Source organism: Paroedura picta, chromosome 8, assembly GCF_049243985.1.
Source record: "Paroedura picta isolate Pp20150507F chromosome 8, Ppicta_v3.0, whole genome shotgun sequence".
NCBI lineage: Eukaryota > Metazoa > Chordata > Lepidosauria > Squamata > Gekkonidae > Paroedura > Paroedura picta.
Genome location: NC_135376.1, coordinates 47,840,810 through 47,862,504, shown reverse-complemented (window position 1 = coordinate 47,862,504; position 21,695 = coordinate 47,840,810). Strand labels below are relative to the sequence as shown.

Here is a 21,695-nt window from a genome sequence, read left to right as displayed (position 1 = left end):
TTTTTTCCTAAAAATCAATCAATGTGTTTGGTGCATACAGCAACAGGTTGTTGTCCAAAAGCAAAGCAAATTCTATGATTACCCAGAATATTTTGTGTTCTTCATATAAAGTCAGAATAAAAGTTTACATTCTCTCTCTCTCTCTCTCTCAATTAGTTGGATCATCATAAATGGATTTTGTTGTGTCTGTAGGCCAATGCATGGCTAGAGGCCACTGGCCAGATACAGTCAGTTTAAAGTGAAATTGACCAATAATGTGTACTGGTAGGAAGATCTTTTGTTGGGGGGGGGGGTCTTCAGTTTTGGCTCAATTTTTGCCTCTTGTACCATCATGCTGGGGTCACAATAAAGGGTTGAAATTGATTCCCAGTGCCCTGATCTCTGAACCCATGGATTTCTTACCTTTCTCTTGTTAGTAGGACTGACATAAAGGTAACTCAGCACTGTCTTCAATCCCACTTTGTCATTTAGCTTTTCATATGTAGTACCATAATCTGTGGATCTGGAAGGGAAAGAAAAGAAGTTTTAATACCTTGCAAAACATTTATACCCCACCCTTCTTCCATGGAATATCCCTCATCCAAGTCCTTCAAAATAAACTTGTATCATAACCTGTGGGGCTAAGCAGATTTACTACCTTCTAAGTCAACTGAGGTTAATAAGCTTTGAAGAGTGTGACTCAAGTTTAGGAGGCCATTATTGGTTATTCATGTTAGAATTATCAAGTGAACTAATTTTTCTGCAGTCCTGATCTATTGAATATTACAGTAGGTTTTTGTACTATTACAATTTATGACAGGGTCCCACTTTGTATCATGGTGATTTTATATGGTAGAGAAAAAGGTAAATGTCCCTCTCTTCCATCAAAGCAAGGGACAATGAGTATAGGCTATGCAGAGAATCTGTGTTACGCTGGGTTGCCAAGCATGGCTACCACTGGAAGAAAAGGTGGGGTGAGGACATGGTTGGGGTCAGTCTTCAGAGGCAACATTATGTCACTTTCTGGAAAACCCAGAGGTAACATCATACTTTTCTTTCCATCAGTAAAGGCACGCCATCACCACTATTTAAAAAAACTCTCCTGCTGGATAAAATCACCAGGACCCACTGGAATAGGATATCTCCTACCCCCTAGAAGGTGCCTGGGAACTCTCATATCACATGTTCTTTTATATCCATGAGGAAAGTGACAAGCTGCATCTACACCTTCCTTATGTGAAGGAACATGTCTCTAGTTATATATCATTTTAAAGATTTCTGGGCTTGCTAAAGTACATTAAAATGTTTAGATTTTCCCCTTTCTTTTTTCACATAGGGATTATTTATGTCCTTTCCATATGACAACAAAGTCTAGCAGATTTTGGGTTTTATATGGTTTTGATACAAAAATCTGGGGATGAGAATACAAGACTTTGTACAGACATACCAAGTGAGGGAAAGAAATCTCAAGACATTGCAGAAATAATGAGCAAGTAGTATTCTCATAACAAATCGAAACTGAAATTATGATGAAACAGACGGAAGACTGGAAGCAGAGAGTTGGGGATAAATATGAAGTTTAAAATGGCAGATGCTGAACTCATCTCTGGATAACAGTCAAATTGGCACCTCTGGTGTACTATGTTTACAGCAGCTGACTTTGTGCCAGGCATTATTTTCCTGCCTGTTGGTCTCAGTGCTGGCAAAGTCCAAAGGATACAACAGATGAACTGGAGGTGGCAATCACTTATTGTGATGGGTATAAAATTGTGTTTCTCTCTCCTAAAAATCCCCCCATACCCTTTCCCTTTCTCACTGTTTCTTCTTTATAAAGTAACACTTTCTTATGATGCTCAAACACACACGTTTGACTCACACCCTGTTCACCAGTTGCAGCCAGTGGATTTTAAACTTGTCAACCTATTCCTAGCTAATTGGGAGGTTGTTTCATGATATTCCTTCCTCAGCATGCTGTGCAGTACACGTGGATTTTTATAAATGCATGTTCACACACAGATCAATTGACTTCCACAATATACCTATCCTTGATCCTTAACCGCTCTGCTCGGTTGACATTTCTTTAAACAGATAATCAAATCAGTCATGAATAATAGATCAGTCATAAATAAATGCAATGTTTTAATAAAATCCTGCCATCTGGCATTACTTTATAATCCCTAGTAATGATAATGGTTTGAACTGGCAACATCTTTGCACATGCACAGTTTTGCAAACACCCAATGCAAACCTGATCAGCAGGCATCTACAGTTATTTGGCACGAACAAAGCAGACTGGGTGATTGTCTGATCTCTGACTGATACCTTCGAATGTGGTGGGATGAACTGCTGAACATGTCCATAGCACAACTTGCAACACCCTAATGTTTTCTACTATTTATCTAATTTGAGTCTAGTGGCACCTTTAAGCTCAAGGAAGTTTTATTCACAGTATGAGCTTTCATGCACACACACACTTTTTCAGATATGATGCTGTGTGCATGCACATGAAAGCTCATACCTTGAATAAAACTTCATAGGTCTTAAATGTGCCACTGGCCTCAATACAATCGATGGCGACAACAATTCACAGTCTACTTTCCAATGTGAACTCTCAACCCTTCTGCATAGCAGTCGCTGTTGTGCTGATAGATAACCACAGGCAATGTTTGGCACAATAATACAGACCACAGTCCTAAACCCTTACCCAATATCTTTCTGAACCACTTTGTTACAATATAATCTATTATACATGTAGAAAAGCCCTCTTGAATACTTCTGTTTTACATAGTTCTTGGAAAGCCAGAAGACTGGGAGCCTTTCTGACCGTATCAGGCCACACCATTCTGTAAGGTGGAGACCACAACAGCAGTTGTTAATTTTGCCCATTTTCAGGGTGGTACCTGCAGAAGGCCCTGCTCAGATGAATGATACTGTTATGGTTGAATATGGAGAGACATGATCTATTAAAGATGGGAGGTTTGTTCTCTTAATGAAAAAAAAATCAAGAACATTTACAGACCAGAGAAGTGTCAGCTCTAGGAGCTGGTCAGGTGCCATGGCACCCAGAAGTGGCTGCCTGGCTAGAACATTTCCCAACCTCATCTCACAAGAGCATGAATTGTATGATGGGACATGGTGTTCTTCAAAAGGATTTGGGATGTGGAGGAGGAAGTATTGGTCACCTACTCCAGACTTCTGCACATAGAGATTTGCAGGAAAAAAAATACTTCTTTCTTCAATTCACATGAAACAGGATTACAAACTAAACATTTCCCCAGCACTCCCTGTGGTGAAATGACACCTCATCGCAATGAATATGTCCAAAAAAATACAGCTTGGGAAGATGAATATTTTACTTACACTTAATTAATGCTCAGATATTTGTTTAATACCACCTTCACAGATAAGCAAAGGGTTGTAGATCAACAACTTACCAGACAACATTCCTGAATGCATTCAGTTTGTTTGGCTATGGCCCATTATGCACGGGGGGAATAGCGCACATTTGGGGTGGAATGGCGGTGACTAAAATCACCGATAATGCATGGTGCCGGCTGCAACCGGCCGCAGGTGCATGCCGCTGAAAAAGCCGCATTAGCAAAACGCGGAAGAAAGCGCAGCTTCCGGGTGACCGGGGCGCAACCAGAAGCAGCGCCAGGGTCGCCACGTGCATAATCGGTTACTCTGGGTTTTGCTGCCATTGCGTCCCGTCCCGTGCATAAGCGGTTTACTTTGCTTCTTCCCCCTCCGCGTTTTCCATGTGACCTGAAATCGCCGTTTCGGCGGCCGTGCATAATGGGCCTAGGAGGATGCTAGTTCATATGTTAATAGTATCTTTCTGTGGCCTCAAGACTCATTGGCAATGGATTCATAAAAAGCTAGAGGCAAGAGAGCAGTAACTTTCAGGAAGGGTGATGCTGCCTAACTAGGGAATGCCAGGAATGGCAGGCAGAGGCCAAATTATGATCAGAAGGAGTGGACATAGCTTCATAAAAAAGAATCCGCACAAAACACACAGAAATAAACTCAATAAATATAAACTGTATCCAAAGGATGGGGTCTGCAGGGGGCCTCAGTTTGAACCAGCACACACACACCTGCCAAGACTACTAGCTCTCAGCCATTTTAGTGATGGCTGCTGGCCATTTACACTTAATAGCTGATGGTCAGACCTATTACACTATTACATTTAGATAAACTGGGATCCGTTTAAGGGCTCCTTTTTGATTCCCTGTGCCAAACAAAGAGAAGTGAAAAGGATTGCTGAAATGGCTCGCATCCATTTCAGCCTTACAGTCTTGAAAGATACATGCTGAGGAGAGATTCAGTCAGATTTCTGCTTTGACTGAGTTGAGTCCAATTTCAGCCCTAGCTGAGGGCAGTTTTCCACAGACAGAGTACTGGAGGAAAGTTAAGACAATCTGGGGAGTTAGGCACAGACTTTCATTTGGGATAGATCTACTGAGAAAAGAATTCCCCCCCCCAGTGTTATTATGGACTAGATATCCCTCCAGATTCTTAGTTCTCCTAAAAGCAACCATAGGATTTGTATCACATGAAGGAATATTCTCTAGCAAATACCAATTTTTACAGATAATCCTTTTTAGATGAATATTTATGTTATTACAACAAAGACTACATATAATCTGATCATAAGCAGTGTTCTCTTTGTTCGTGTGCAATTTCTTCCTATCTGATACCAGGAATCTGGGCAAATATCTAGTCCATAGTAATACCCAATGTGTTAATATGCAAACATTTCTGCCTGGTACTAATCCTCCTCAGGAAAATTTTTCTGTGGAAGCTGTAATAGTTGTAAGTTAACATATACTTTATCAACCCTTCAAATAAGGGGGGAAAACATACTAAAGGATTTTACAACATGTAACTCTACAATGTTTCTGTGTGTGTATAAATCGTGCCCCTATAAAAACTGTCTGTTGGAAAAACAACTAGAAACTTAAGAACAAACACTGCAAAACACAAAAGTAATAAAAAATTGAAAAGAACAAGTGAACCATTAACTAAACACTTCATTCAAAATAAAATAATCTCTCTGATTTTATATTTTGGTCTGTGTAAAAATCAAGCTTTTAAAATAAAAAGCTGCTATTTAAAAAATGAAGCAGATTGGAGTCTTAGACTGCAGACATAAAAGGTTAAATGTGTCTTTCAAATTGCATCAGCTTCTGTAAAAATATTTTATTGTTACTAGTGGAAAACACTGAAACAAAAGTCTCGCAATATAAATATTTGAAGTAATTCTGAATAGCTTAAGAAACCCTTGTTAGACTGAAACAGAACTACAATCTGTGCACGTACTGGTTTTACATCAAAGTTATCTATTTGAGTTACCTCAGAAATTTTAGCACCTAATTTCACCTGACCTTTCCCTTCTATGTTGAATAAAATATTTTCTTAATTTTGAATTTAAAAATATCTCAAGTATCATTTTCAGTCAAAAAGGGCAAGAAAAACAGGGGAAATCTTGCCTCTGAGCAGAAGTGGTTTAAGGATTTGCAGGGCACATAGCACCAGTGCCAGTTTAAGGATTCTTAGTGCAGGGCACATAGCACCAGTGCCAGTTTAAGGATTGTGGTGGGAGCAGCCCCCCCCCCAGTGGAAAGGGGTGTCACCCCAAGTGTCTTTAAAGTGGGAAAGCAGGGGAATGAGGGAACCTATGGGTCTGATCCATTGGGGGAAGGCACTGCATGGGCCCCCGGAAACATGGGGCCTGTAGCTACATGTGCTACATGGATAAACCGGTCCTGCCTCTTAGGGAGGGAAATAGAAGGGGTCATAATAGCATGCGATATATGTATACATGATGGCTCAGGAGGATAAAAAGTTAGATCCCTTTTTTGGAGCTAGATTACAAGGTCAATTGAGTATGGAATCCATAAAATGGGAGTTATAAATCTATACTCTGTGATATCATGTCCTTTGCCAATTATTGCAATTGGCTTTTAATCTTAAAATGGACCAAGACAAGAAACCACAGATTTAAGAGCATTTGGTCAGGATCCAAATCTTGTGCCCATCTATCTACATACTGAGAACAAGCTTATTGATGACAAATGACCTCCCATTGAAACAAAGCTTGGAATTAGCGTTCCCTGGTGTATAAAACTGAATACTGGTAATGTGGGAGCAATTAAATCCACAGCAGGAGGCATCCAGTACTTGAAGATTCAAAGGGTCAGGTAGTTCTTAATGGATGAAATGCTTCGTAATGGAAATAGCATGAGCACAAATGTAGCCCTTTAGCCTACCCCAGTTCAGGACTAACCTCTGAAGCCACCAGATTCACATTATACAACAGAAGAGACCTGGGTAGCTCAACACTAGCAGCAAATCTCAGTTTCTCAGGCTGAGCCAAAAGGTGACACATTCTGGGAAAACCTGGTTTCCACACTTAACCTCTCTTTCTCAGTTTGAAAGGTTTGTGGAATTTATTGTAACAAGCAGGGGCCTACAGCATTGGGTTACAGATCCCCACTAGTCTCAATAAATTTCACAGACCTTGTGTTTTGCTTGCCAGATAATGGTTTTAAAAAGTAAGAGGAATTCAAGTTTTTGCAACTATCTACCAATAAACAAATTCCTCCTTCCCATCCATTCTTGGGCCTCTGACAGCATGGCAGCTGAGGCACTCCCAGAAGGCTAGCTCAGAAGAGCAGCAGAAGGCATCGCAGGTAATGAGGGCTGGTTTGTAGGAGGGAAGCAGGGCTGGTGTGCAGTTTGGGGCAGCTCTCTGTCTCTGCCTCTCTCTCTCTCCCTCCGGCACAGCAGGGGCAGCTCTCTCTGTGTCTGTCTCTCCGTGGCAGCAGGAGCCATAGCATGTAATGAGGGATCATGCTGAGGAGGGAAGTAGGGCTGGTCAGCAGTTTGGGGCAGTTCTCTCTATGTTTCTCTCTGCCTCCCTCACAGCAGGAGCAATAGGAGGGAATGAGGGCTCGTGTTCGGTCTGGCAGGGCTCTGTGTGTGTCTCTCTGTCTCTGGAGTGTCTGAGAGGAATGTGGCTAGCGTCCAAAGAGGGAGGGAGCTGTATGGGCAGGGCCCTATTGTGGTGGGAGAAGATATTGTATTTTTATGTAAACCTGGTGGTTCCTTTAGGTTTTTAGACAGCTGTTCCTTGTCCCTTCATAGTTTCAATCCTCAGGGTGCAAATAGGACCATGTTGAAAATTCGATATATCAACAAGTAGGGAACTGCTAGGCCCACATATCCTCTTCCCTCATCTGGGCCAATCACTTGCCCGCAGCTCACAACTCCCTCCTCCCCTCACCCAACAAGACACATTCAGACTCAATTTCAATCAGCCCTGCCTTTCCTAGCACCCTCCCCACGCCCCTGACCAACCATCCCCCTCCCTGCTCCCCTGCCCAGAGGGAGTGGCAGAGGTGGCAGAGGTTCTCCTTCCACTTCATTCACCTGCCTGATTCCATAATTGCCCTTCTGAGGTGGTTTTGTCAGTGGGGGGAGCACCAAAAGCTTCCTTTCATCCTCACCCACCTACAGCAGTGCAACTTTAATGGTTGTGGGGGTCACTGGAGTTTCTCCTTCCTTCTCACCCAGACTCTCACAAATATCCAGCTGGTCCATGACAGCACTGAACAATGGTGGAGGATGCTCCAAATAGACAGTTCTGGGTAACACAGTATGCTCCAAATATATACAAGAATATAAGAATCCAGAGCTGAAAAAAGATATTTTGCTCTGTACTTGGTATAGCTGTATCAGCAGGCCAATGTAGCAAGCATGTATATTGCACTCTAAAAATGGTAACATTTTCATGTGATTTCTTATTTGGTTCAAGGACAGCATGTCCAAGAGGCCTTGTAGCTCCCTTAAGGAAAGTATGGAATAGTCCCTAAGGCAATTAGTTTGTTTTTGAGAGCACTCAAGTGTGTGATGGTTCATATGGTTTCTATGACTGCAGCCTGTCCTTTGATATGCACACTGCAGTGATAGGCTTTTTCAAGGATGCTACTTTGCATAAATCTCACCTCAGCCCTCAAGATATTAGTATCATACATAGATCACCTCTAGACTGGAGACACAAGTACTGTAAAATATATATCAGTGTTCCTACTACAGATACGTTTTTTCAGTGAGTTAAGATTTCATTTTCATCCTTGAATAAAATTGGAGGAAGTTTCCCAGGATGCTAGTTATGGAGAGTTATTACCATTTGATATCAGTCCAATGTGACTCAAATGAAACGAATAATCTGTCATGGTCCTACTGGGCATTCATCCACTTTATACCAACACAGACAATCTTGTCATGCATAAGCAAAGTAGCCTAGAGCAAAACAAGCAACAAAAAAGAGAACGGAAATATTTTAGAAAAGCAGCTTACAGACCACAGTCACATCACACTAACCTAACTATGTAAATGTATACACATAATAGGCCTATTCACAGGTTACAGTGAACAATCTGTGTACATTATACACTTGATTATTCTTTAAACGTGCATTGAATAAAGCTAATGCAATCTCCACATTTATTTAGATACTGGCCCCAGTTTCATATGTAAAGTCAATGCACATAGTCTGTTTCTCAAAAACAGATATATGTACATAAAGGAAAAATGCACGTGTGTTTACTGTAAGATGTGAACCAGGCTACTGTATTACTTTCAGTGTGTGGTCCCTTCTTCTTCAGCAGCAATCACAGTAAAGTTGCAGCCAACTTATGGCACCTCCGTATTGCAACCCTGATATTCCTTAGTGATCTCCCATCCAAACACAAATCTAACTTTCATTCTTACCTGGTAATGCTATGGAATGAATGAATGAATGAATGAATGAATGAATGAATGAATGAATGAATGAATGAATGAATACTAATCTAAACCAATCCTGTTTGTTCCAAGACCTGACGAGATTGGGCTAGCCTTACAAGATGCGCTCCCATGACAATTTAGAAAGTAGGCTTTCATTCTACTCATAATCATGTTCTAAATCAGAAGCATATTTGTTTATAAGATTCAAGGGAGGGAAAACATGTACAAAACTCATTATCAATTCATAGCAATTATCTTCTCCCCCCTCCCTTCAAAACATATTCAAGTTTTGAGTGCAGTGGTGCCTTTAAGAACAAAGCAAGCACATTTTTTTCCGTATCTAAGGAAGTGTGCTTATACATGAAATCTTATAGGATGAATAAAACTTTGTTGGTCTTAGAGGTTCCACTGCACTCAAACTTTGCTTTGCTGCTTCAGACCAACATAGCTACCCACCCAAATCTATATTCAAGTTTTTAAAAACATAACCAGAATGGAATTCAGGTTTAATAAAGAAGTATAACTGAGGGGTTTCATTGATGCCCAGTTTTTGTTGTTAGTTACGAAGTCATGTCCAACCCATCGTGATCCCATGGACGATGATCCTCCAGGCCATCCTGTCCTCTACTATTCCCTGGAGTCCATTTAAATTCCCACCGACTACTTCAGTGACTCCATCCAGCCACCTCATTATCTCTTGTCCCCTTCTTCTTTTGCCCTCAATCCCTCCCAGCATTAGACTTTTCTCCAGGGAGTCCTTCCTTCTCATGACCTGGCCAAAGTATTTGAGTTTCATCTTCGGGATCTGGCCTTCTAAAGAGCAGTCAGGGCTGATCTCCTCTAGGACTGACTGGCTTGTTTGCCTTGCAGTCCAAGGACTCGCAAGAGTGTTCTCCAGCACCAGAGTTCAAAAGCCTCAATTCTTTACCTAGTTTTAGGTTGGGTTAAAGACGAGCCCTATGTCATTAATTAATTAATTAATTCAGCTTAATACCTGCCACTACCAAACCATATAAAAACCCAATAACCCCATTAAAACCCAATAAAACAATTTGGACATAACATAAAATAAAATCAGATTCTTAAAAACCACGGTAGTCTTCAAACCCCTAACCTCCTAAAACATCTATATAGAGGAATGGGAAGAGGGAGCATAAGTGGTCATGCTATCACTTACCCTCTTAGCACTGGGGGGCCCAGCAGATCTTCCTCGCCACACCAGTCTCAACCACAGACCTGGTGGAAGAGCTCCATTTTGCAGAACCTGCAGAATGCTGAAAGCTCCTGCAGGGCCCATAGCTCCTCTAGAAGCTCATTCCACCAGGTTGGGGCCAGGACCAAAAAGCCCCTGGCCCTGGTTGAGGTCAGGCATACCTCCCTGGGGCAGGAGATGACCAACAGATTAGTAGCTGCAGAACATAGAGCTCTTCAGCGGGCATAGGACAAAAGGCGTTCCCTCAGATATGTGGTTCCCAGACCACAAAGGGCCTTGAAGATCAAAACCAGAACCTTGAACCAGACCTGGGTAGCAACTGGCAACCAGCCTGAGCAGCACAGGCTGGATATGGGCCATCCAAGATGTCCCTGTGAGGACCCAAGCAGCTGCATTCTGCACCAGCTGCAATTTCTAGGGTAGGCCTATGTAGAGTGAGGTATAGAAATCTTCTCTGGGAAGAAATCTTAATTAAATAAAAGAGTCTTTACAAAAAGTTGAAAAGTGAACTATACAATATCTGGAAAACTGGGGAGATATTTGGCAAAGGGAATTTGGACAATTAGGTGAATTCAGGCCGAATGAGGGGGGGAATTCTTCTAATGAGAGAGAAATGATCCTTGTCCTGTTAAAATGGGGAAATAGGGTGCGAGGGCGGGAACTGGAGGTGGATATAGCGTTACTTCGGTTCCACACATTTCCTTGGCACGTGGTTTGCTGGTTGCTCTCCTCTAGCTCACACTACATAGTTTGGGGAATCCACTTTATGCGATTCCTCAGCTAGCGCTTTAAAATGAAGGATGTAGCTACTGGTTTGCTGCTTGGATGCTGGATGTTGCCGACGTTGTGCAAAATTCCAAAAAGATGGCATCTGCAGAAGGTAAGCATTACACTATATTTATCGGGTATGGAATGGCCCAGGGTGTTTCCTTGGACTTGTGTGAGAAAAAGCTTGCTCCAGAATCCTCAGAAGGCAAAGTAATTCTAGTACTTCTAGGAAAGGAAATTGGGGTTACTAGCAGGAGGTTTTTGCCTTCTGGAAACCAGGAGAGACCAGTGGAACTCAAAATATAAAAAACAAGAAAAACATGTGTTTTGGATAACCAAAGCCTCTCATAGTTAAGAGATCTTAACATCTAAAATAAAGATGAAGAAATCTCTGAAGCTTGTAACAAGAATTTCTAACTGTAAAATAGCTATTCTATATAAAATTTTGAATTCCTTATTCCAGCTACCCTTTCCTCTTTATAAAATAAAATGTTTTGTTTGTCAATTGATAACATTTTCAATGTCACCCTGAAAGGGGGGGGGGATTAAGAAAAGAGAGCTCTTACACCTTACAAAACATTTCCAGAGCTGAGTCAAAATTAAAAAACAAAAAATATGTCAATAGAAGGATGAGTCAGTCAGCTTCATTTGCTTTGCAGGGGAACACCATCCATGCCTCAATAAGGACACTGAAAAAAATCTCTTTGGCATAAAACTGGGATGCTGACAACCATCTCTTTGGCATAAAACTGGTCACAACTTTATTAGCATTAGAGTATTGTGCAGCAGGATCTGACCATTTTGTGGCCATCCAATCACAAGGCAGCCCATGACATCAGCAGGCAATGCCACGGGCCCTTCCGGCAAGCCCACCTGTATCCTTGGGCCTCCAATGGCCTGCTTATCCATTCAGGGAGGTGACAATGATTGGGAGCCCAATAAGAGTCCTTGTTCTTTTACCAATAGACTCCAACAGATAGGAAGAATTATTTCACCTCCTTCCCCCTCTTCATTGCAGTCTACCACAAAGGAATCAACACTAGCAGGGCTGGAATGGATTGATTGGGGGAGTGCAATCTATGATCCTTGTATTAAGATCCATGATCTTTATCCAAGCAGATTGCTAGTTTTAAGCCAATCTTTGTATTAAAACTGTACAATATTCATACAGGATATAAATGCATATACAAAACTAATGATAGAAAGTAGAGATTAATAATCATCATTGTAAAATGTAAATAGACATACAAATACATGAAATAGGGGTCATTCATTCATGCCTAATACTGTAGCTTCCAGTCAGTCTCCAAATGTGTTACATACTCTTAAATGCTATTTAAATCTTCGGTTCTAAGGAAGGAAGGAAGGAAGGAAGGAAGGAAGGAAGGAAGGAAGGAAGGAAGGAAGGAAGGAAGGAAGGAAGGAAGGAAGGAAGGAAGGAAGGAAGGAAGGAAGGAAGGAAGGAAGGAAGGAAGGAAGGAAAGGACTATTCACCAAGAAGAGGATTTGAAACAGAGGCAGAGAGAATGATTCATATAGAAATTCTGACAGTTGTCTAAGTCTTTGGCATGTTTCTACAGGTCAATGAGAATTGTTACTGGTGATTACAGCCACATGTTCCATGGTGCTGAGTTGACTCATCTTTGAAAACCTAAACTAAGCTTTTGTCACCTATTTTCAACCAATATAAAATTTTCCCTGAATAACAATAGTATATCAAGGTCATGTCATCATTATCCCAATATTGTTACTGACATTTATTCCTATATTTATATGATATACCAGGGCCTTAATGCTGTTCATCTCTTTGACATCAACTCAATTTCTATGCAGGTAAAGAAAGTCAAGGTTTATGTTCTCTTAAACAGTAAAGATACATCCTTGTTGTCTGGCCTCATCATCCAGACAAAGATAAATAATAACATGATGTACCCAGATTTTGAACTGTTCACTTAGGAAAACCATAATGCACTTCTACAACACCAAAACAAGCACTCAGATCCATCCGACTCAAATGCTTTCTTTTGTAACGTGTCCCAGAAATTCTTGGGGTTGCAGAACTGCACAGTCACAGGACATAATTTTTTTCCCCACTTGTGCCATGGACACAATAGAAATCGAGAGAAACATTCTCTCTTTAATCTTGTGTGTTATTCCTCAAAATCTTGTAAAATTAGACAGAAGATTGTCAAAGCGAAACTACTGTATGAATAATGGAGCAAATCTTAATTGGGCTGCAGCTAGAAGAATCCACTAGATATGTTTTGTTGCGTTACTAGGACAATCAATCTATTTACATTTTTGACATGGCTATTTCATTTTCAAATCAGCCAACTTTCTGAAAGTAAGGGTGGATAAGCATAACATGATTTTATCCATAGTAATAGTATTCCCTTGCTCATAATGGGCAGGGCAAATCTTCATGTACTGTTCTCCTTAGCATGGATGCGAATTTCTAATCCAAATCAACTGTCAAGCAATATTTATATTACAATAATAACTTGGAAGAATTTGTTTAATATAAGAAGACTTAGTGGACCAGATGAATAGCTTCAGCATGATATCCATGGGATAGAAATTCAATTAAAAATTGCAAGTGGCACAGGAGTGGTAGTTATTGTTCAACATGCACCAGAGGGCCTTTCTTGAAATACAGCTATTAGCAACGCTGGCTGAGAAATTCTGTTTTCCTTTATGGCAATCTGTTAGCTTGTATAAAAGTTCAATTAATAAAAAGCGGGGCGAGACATTGCAGAAGTGAAGAGAACATAATGAAGCCAAGGGCTAGTTGCTTTTGTATAATTATGGATTAAACACATTTTGCTAAGGAAAATAAGGCTTTGTCACAGCCACTGTAAATATGAAGAATTATTTCTCTTCAAACTCTCATGGTTTCCTACTGTTTCCAATCTAGTATGTAGTGAGGATGAGCTGATGCAGCCATTATTGTTACTTTTTTTACTCACTATGTTGTCATTGTTATTGATTTTGGTTTATCCCACTTTTTTGCTATCATTGATGCTGCTTTGGTTTCTTTTATGTGCTATCTAACACATTATATGCCATTTATATATCATTTAGAACACTTGCATTGTTACAATGCAATTTGCGGAAAAGTAAACATTCAGATAATACAGCATTAATACTTCCATTGTGGATTTCCACCCCTCCTCACATTGGGGGGTAATTTACACAGAAAAAGACCTCTTAATGCTGCATCAAATTTTAATTTGCAGAATGCTAGTTGACTGACTAAAAGACAATGCAGTAAAAGTGCTACACTCAATACGCCAGCAAATTTGGAAAACTCAACAATGGCCACAGGATTGGAAAAGGTCAGTTTACATTCCAATCCTAAAGAAGGGCAATGCCAAAGAATGTTCACCATTGCACTCATTTCTCATGCTAGCAAAGTTATGCTCAAAATCCTACAAGCTAGGCTCCAGCAATATGTGGACCGAGAACTTTCAGAAGTACGGGCAGGATTTCGAAGAGGCAGAGGAACTAGAGATCAAATTGCCAACATACGCTGGATCGTGGAGAAAGCTAGGGAGTTCCAGAAGAACATCTACTTCTGCTTCACTGACTATGCTAAAGCCTTTGATTGTGTGGAGCACAACAAATTGTGGCAAGTTCTTAAAGAGATGGGAATACCAGAGCATCTTATTTGTCTCTTGAGAAGCTTATATGCAGGTCAAGAAGCAACAGTGAGAACCGAGCATGGAATCCCTGATTGGTTCAAAATTGAGAAAGGAGTTTGGCAAGGCTGTATACTGTCGCCTTGCCTATTTAACTTGTATGCGGAGCATATCATGAGAAAGGCGGGGTTAGAGGAGTCACAAATTGGGATCAAGATTGCAGGGAGAAATATCAACAACCTCAAATATGCAGATGATACCACTCTAATGGCAGAAAGTGAAGAGGAACTAAAGAGCCTGTTGATGCGGGTGAAGGAGGAGAGTGCAAAAGTTGGCATGAAACTCAACATCAAGAAAACAAAGGTCATGACATCTGGCCCTCTCAATTCCTAGCAACTAGATGGGGAAGAAATTGAGATAGTGACAGATGTTATTTTCCTGGGCTCCAAGATCACTGCAGATGGGGACTGCAGCAAAGAATTTAAGATGCTTGCTCCTGGGGAAGAAAGCTGTGGCAAATCTAGACACCATCCTAAAAAGCAGAAACATCACCCTGCCAACAAAAGTGCGTTTAATCAAGGCTATGGTATTCCCAGTTGCAATGTATGGCTGTGAAAGTTGACCATAAGGAAGGCTAAGTGTCAAAGAATTGAGGCTTTTGAACTCTGGTGCTGGAGAAGACTCTTGTGAGTCCCTTGGACTGCAAGGCGAACAAACCGGTCAGTCCTAGAGGAGATCAGCCCTGACTGCTCCTTAGAAGGCCAGATCCTGAAGATGAAACTCAAATACTTTGGCCACCTCATGAGAAGGAAGGAGCCTAATGCTCAGAGTGATTGAGAGCAAAAGAAGAAGGGTACGACAGAGAATGAGGTGGCTGGATGGAGTCACTGAAGCAGTCGGTGCAAACTTAAATGGACTCCGGAGAATGGTAGAGGACAGGAAGGCCTGGAGGATCATTGTCTATGACTTCGCACCTAACAACAACAAGTTGACTGAAAGGGATGATGGAAGAGAAGTCGGTTGCATCTCAAATGACAAAATGTATTGTCTCCTCCCAAGCAGGTACAGAAAACATGGATGCCAGCCAGTTGTCAACCTGTAGGACATACCTGGAGACTTTAGATTAGATTCTGTGAGATTGTAGGGGCTGTTTTGCTAATGGATTTCTTTCCCCACCCAAAAGAGATGCAAACCTTTGGGACAATAGGCTCTCCAAGGGACTAGTACTAATCTCATCAGTTTCTCAGCTCCTTCCTCTCACACCCACAGAACTCAATTAGCTATTCCTAACAACTTGCCTCACCTTGGCAGTTCCCAGTGCAGCAATCAAGAAGTTGTCAAGAAATATTAACATCTTTAATTTTACTCCAGTAGAGCAATCACAGCTATTCTCTGTCACCTGGAAACCCATCATGGGTTCTCCTATTGTCCTCACTCCAGACACACTTATGTGTAGGCTCTCTTCCTTCTCTTCATGAAGCATGGGCCATCCACAAATTTCCTTCTTTATGTTGTGATGGTAACTGTCACCTCTTTTCTCAGTGTTCCCTTTCACCCTGCCTTCCTTAGATAATTGTGTGTGCTTTTCATATGTCTTTTGGTGTGTTTGTGCTGTTTTAATTCTCCTTAATAAAAGCAAATTTCCAGTATATATCCGACCTGTTTATTTAGAGTTTCTTAAGGAGATATCCTGGTATACATTTATGAAAACCTATGAGATGGCGGTGAAATGAGCAAAATGGTGCCTAGAGCACCAACACACTTTGGGCCCTGAATAAAGTTCCCGAAGGCCCCCAGGGTATTCAAATAAAACAAGGAAATATGGTTTCTTCCAAAAGAGCACAGTCCAAAACCTCCACTTTCCCAAAACCTTTCCCCACATATTTCCCCCCATTCTAGGAGAAACAAATGTTTCCACATATCACATCTCTCCTGGACCCACACCCTTGTCCAAATTCTGCCCTGGTCTGGTAAATGTCCCAAATCTTCAGGAATTTCTCAAACTGAAGTTGATAATCTTAGAAATGCCTCAGTATCTGCCTTGAAAAGGGAGAGCCATTATTTTGTCCCTCCCCAGTTTTAAAAAATAAAGACACCTATGGTAGGTAACTGGCAGTTTGAGTGTTCATCCATATTCAGGCTATTAACAGCCAGCATGCTCTCGACCCAGACTTTTTTCTTTCCTCTCAGTTTTGCAGAATAGGAACTACTGATCGGTTCAAGGCTAAGGGGGACATTTGGAGGGCTTCTTTAACTGGCTTGGAGAAGGGAATTTCCTCAACTGCTCTTCACTGTGATAGGGAGAGAAGGCTTAGAAATAAATTACCCAGGCCAGAGTAGAGTGATAAGGCCCTAACAGAGGCGGCAGGTTTAGTGCAGGCTGCTTAGTAAGTTAGTAATTGGCAGGCTCATGCAGGTACCAAACCAGGCAGTATGTGTTTGCTAATGCAGGTGCTGAAGAGAGAACTATTTTTGTGATGGTTATCAGTACCTGAGACCTTCTGATGTTTAATGTATGGGGAATGGCCTTGAGAGGCATCCTCTCTCAGCACAGCAATGGTGTTCAAGCACCAATAAGTGAAGAGTGGTTTGTTTATTATTCAGAGCTTGAAGTCAGGGTGGCTTCCCTTACAATCTCCCAAGAGCTTTACAATCTTCAGGTCAATCTCTTCTCAGGGCTCCCAGCCTAAAAGAGGTAAAATTGGCCTCGATGAGGGCCAGGGCTTTTTCAGTTCTGTCCCTGGCCTGGTGGAACAAGCTCCTCAGGGCCCTTCAGGATCTTAATAAGTTTTGCAGGACCTGTAAGATGGAGCTGTTCCACTGGGCTTATGGATGAGGCCCACATTAACATCCACTAAGGTAGCTGGCCTTGCCGCTGGGAGGAGGAGGAGTAAGATCAGCTCCCTGCTAAAGGACTCCCTTGTCTGGGAATTTTAGTTAGAGTTGCTGTATAAACTGTAAATGTTTAAAATGTTTTAAAATTTTAACCCTGTAAGTCAGTTTTACTTGTTGTCACCTGCCCTGAATGACTCGGAAGGATGAGCTAGAAATAAAAATTTATGATGATGGTGTTGCTGAAGTTACCAGGTAGCCCCTTAAGGTGCTCACAGTAATTGGGAGTGCCAAAGAGTTTACAAGTTTACCCTTCTAAAAATTAATAAATCTTACTTCAATCCAAAACTGGTATCTGCGTCTTTCATAATAGAGGGGTGAAGGACCAAATGGCAAAAAGCTGCTGCCTTAATAACCCTTGATAACCCTGAGGATACTTACTATGCTCTATAAATATTAACAAGTCTTGGCAAAGACATATCAGAGTCACAAATCCAGCCTTGGGAAATCAGTAATACGCTACCAATCTTTCCTGTCTGCAACTAGATGTTCATCCACCATTTTTCCTTGTATGTTTTCATTGTTCACCACAGATGTGCTTCAACATGCTTCTTGCCCATTTTGGCTTGGCTAGTTTCAGTTCCTCCTTTATAGCATGAAAAGATGAGTGGGGTGAAGCCATTTCCTTACCATAACAATAACATAAGACCTCCACCATGCTGGATATTTTCTTATCTTTACCTGGCTCGCAGAAGGTAATTTCCTCAACTGCTCAAACAAATTCCTAACAACCACATGACAACAACAAGCTGTATGGGATTTTTAAAAATCTTGTGTCATCACTATCTCTGTGGTGAATGAGACAGTTCTGAACTTCTGACTAAATGTGATATCTTTACCACTTGGAAAACAGATATCTCTTTGCTAGCATGAAGCTGTCAGCCCAACCATATAAGCGGATTACTTTTTCATAGAGTCCTTCTTTTGCAAATTGTTTTCTATTATTTAGTCACAGGAAACAAATATGCACTCGGATGTGAGCATTTCCCTCATTCCCAAATCAGACCAGTTGTTTTACTGACCTGAAAGCACCACTATGAATTTTGTAACAGAGACCACAAGGAAGAATACCACTATTCATCTGTAGCAAGGAGTAATTGTTGAGTTGGCCTTCTTTTTTCATTCCATCAGCCAATGACGACCAGGAGTCTCTCAGGTAAACCTCCATATTGCCAGCAGCCAGAGTAGTTATTGGTTATTTATTAGTACCTGTGCTAAAGTTATTAACTCAGAAGATATTGCTCCATTTCAGTGATCTTTCTTTCAGAAGGCCATACATATAAATGAGTGAAATAGAACCTCAGTGGGGAGCTTCATTGGGATTAAATCATTTGTCACTATCCCATACAAACATTATGTGCACCTTCCACTCTCAGTAGAATTCTCCAGCATGCCATGCTACATATTTGTGAACTTGATACATGTACCCATTAGGGATGACAAGCAAGAAGTGGGTTGCATATTTTTTCCCCTACATATTCAAAGAAGCACACTAGCTTTAAAATCTCTAAGAAAGGCTCAATGAGATATTATGGGTCGCATCAGCTACAGCATTATCACAAGCCTTAGATGCTAGGTCATAGTTTTAAAATAAAAGGTTACATCAATATTACATTATATGATGACTAGCAGATGATGTGAAAAATTTGCTCTCTGCTGAAGCATCACCCTGCTTTCTCAGTATGTTGCAAAACTGGTGTTTTCCTATTGATTTCTTCACTTTCCCCCTGTTGATCTAGAAAGCAGGCTTGTTTTTCTTACTTAACACTGTTTGTTGTATTCGATCAGCCTTTTTCAACCTTTTGACTGTGGAAGAAGCCCTGAAATAGTTTTCAGTCATCCAAAACCTCTGAAATTGGTGATATGCCCCTTCAGAGAAGTGGGCATAGAAGTAAGATGTGGGAGCCAACCAACCAATTGATCATTTACCATTTCCATCCTGGAGAAGGAGACTAGGCCTGTAGAGCAACAGGGGAAGTGGGCTTCAGCGATGTCTTTTAGGGTTGCACACTCTGGCATGGTTTGGCCACTTCGGCAATCACCAAAACCCAAGGCAACCAATGTCATGGCATGGCGTGGAAGGGCAGTAGCGGAAGTATGTCAGCTGGCGGTGCCTCCTCACCCCTCCACGCTGCGGCCTGCCTCGGGGTCTGGTGATTGTCAAAGTGGCTGAACTGCGCCAGAGCGCCAACCATACTAATGATGTCAGTGGCCATCCGAACATCTTAGATTGGCCGCATAATCCATGAGGAGCTCTCACATAACCCCAGGATTCCCTGGAAACCTGGCTGGGAACCCCTGTATTAGCCCAAGCCTAATTCCTGGCCCATTTTGTTTCTCCAAGTTGTTGTAATGCACAATTCAGTATCCCCATCATGTTGCAGACTTTGGGAAGATCCTGGGGGGCTTTTCGCACACCTTCAAAATCGCACAATGGTTGCCAATTGAAAACGCTACTGATTCGCCATTATGCACAACGTCGTTGACAATCTGCCACACATCTGAAACCGATCCGCAAAAAGCGCTTCCTTGTAGCGCTTTCAGGGAAATCCCCAAAAGTGGATTCACCCTCCGGAAAGCGCTACACTCCTGCAACCAATCTGCAACACTAGCGGGAAAGTTCTGTGCGTTACCATTGTTGTGGTTTCTACAAAGTCCCTCCCCCTGGCTCTCTCCTCTGATCTTCCGGCGAAGCGATCGCCATTTTTTTTTCTCCGAGCGAGCGAAGTTCAACCCACCAGCAAGCCTGTTTAGAGGCTTCCCCGGCTTCAGTCCCTCCCCAGAGCTGTTTATTCACTAAGCACAAACAACAGACAAGCCCGTTTGCTGATGTATTTTCCCTTTATTTTTTACACTGTTTTCGGCCGAAAATCGGGCCCGTGAGGGGGGGGGATTTTTTTTTTCACTTGGGGGGAGCGTGGCAACGATGAAACGACAGCTCAAACACACCTACCAGCTGATGGGTCTCTCCATTGCAACGAATCAACACATATTCGTTGCAATGGGTGTGTTTAAAAAAAAAAACCTTTCTTAAAGGGAAAGGGGCTGTTTGGGAGCATGCTAACGGCTGCCCATTGGCTGCTTGACGGCCAGGGGCGGGACGAGCTTGGCAATAGCGCATCCTGTCTAGCGATTTTTGCTGAGACCGGAAGCTTGTGGGAAACGATAGAAACGCAACTGGATTCCACTACAAAGTCAGGTATGCATAATGACAAATTGCACTATTTTAAATGGCGATTTTTCGTTCAGCAAACAATTTGCTACAAGGATCCCGGTGCGGAAAGCCCCTGGGTATAATCCAAGAGCTGCATCCCAGCAACATCAACAGGGATTTTGCACTGAACTTCTCATGAGGCATGTACCTTCACTGGTAGATATATTGCTTCATAACAAATTGTTTGGGTTCCAGATGCCATTGGTCTGCCTTGACTAGAGTCAAATTACAAATGTCTTGCTGTAACTGAGATATCAACTTGGTACAATGGTTGAGTGGCAGCTTCTAATCCGGTGAGCTGGGTATTCCCCACTCCACCACATGCAGCCAGTAGTTCAACTGGCTAGTGAGTTGTTCTCACAGAGCAGTCCTGTCAGAGCTTTCTCAGCCCCCCCCCCCACCTCACAGGGTGTCTGTTCTGAGGAAGAGAATGGAAGGTATGCTGCTCTGAGACTCCTTCTGGTAGTAAAAAGCAAGGTATAAAAACCAACCCTTCTTCTTCTACAACTGAAGCTCTCATTAGCCCTGTTCACAAGTTATAGTAACTGTATAATCCATGTACAGTGTTTATTTGATTCTTCTTTATATGTGCAGTTAATAATTCTCACTTTATATTTAAAGCATCTTTTGCTGAACACAGGGTTGAAACCCCATATTTATCAAGGTTTCATTGGTAAAATGAATATGCACTGACTCTTTTTTACAATGTACATACCTGCTAGCTATATGTTTATTCACTGTAACATATGAACTGGGATTGTGTAGATACAGAAACAAGCTTGAACTGCACAGCACTGTTGTCTCACTTCTCAGAGTTGTATCTGAAGTATTTGTGCACTGTCAGGATACTATAAGTGTTCATAAGAATAGACACTGTTATTTGGAGCCAGTCATGCTGACATGCCAATCTTCTTTTTACCTATTTGTCTCATGTTAAGAGGATTCAATCAAATACCAAAGATGGAATCAGCAAGGTTGGTCTCAGTTTTTCCAGGACTACCCCCCAAGGCACATTGGCAGCATCCTGACAATGAGAGAGAAAACTTGATTTGTGTTTCTATCATGTGCGCATCTTATAGTCAATCCCCAAACATTGATGGAATGGATTAAATAAAAAGGACTGCTAAAATAAAATGGATCGAGGATTCAAAACCAATTACCAAAGTATAATCTTACTCAGATGGGCATGCTAAGAATA

The 21,695-nt window shown here is 41.6% G+C and overlaps 1 protein-coding gene across 4 annotated transcripts in view; it reads right to left on the bottom strand.

The window, feature by feature from the left end:
• The window catches only part of SORCS3 (sortilin related VPS10 domain containing receptor 3), a 563,192-nt gene that overhangs the window by 285,060 nt on the left and 256,437 nt on the right, over window positions 1–21,695 (bottom strand). For all 4 annotated transcript variants that reach the window (XR_013233573.1, XM_077349660.1, XM_077349662.1 and 1 more), the window contains exon 3: window positions 403–502. Coding sequence is in view for 3 of the 4 variants with exons in the window: in XM_077349660.1 (XP_077205775.1) it covers window positions 403–502 (100 nt within the window). In the remaining variant the exon portion in view is untranslated. The remainder of the gene's footprint in view (window positions 1–402; window positions 503–21,695) is intronic.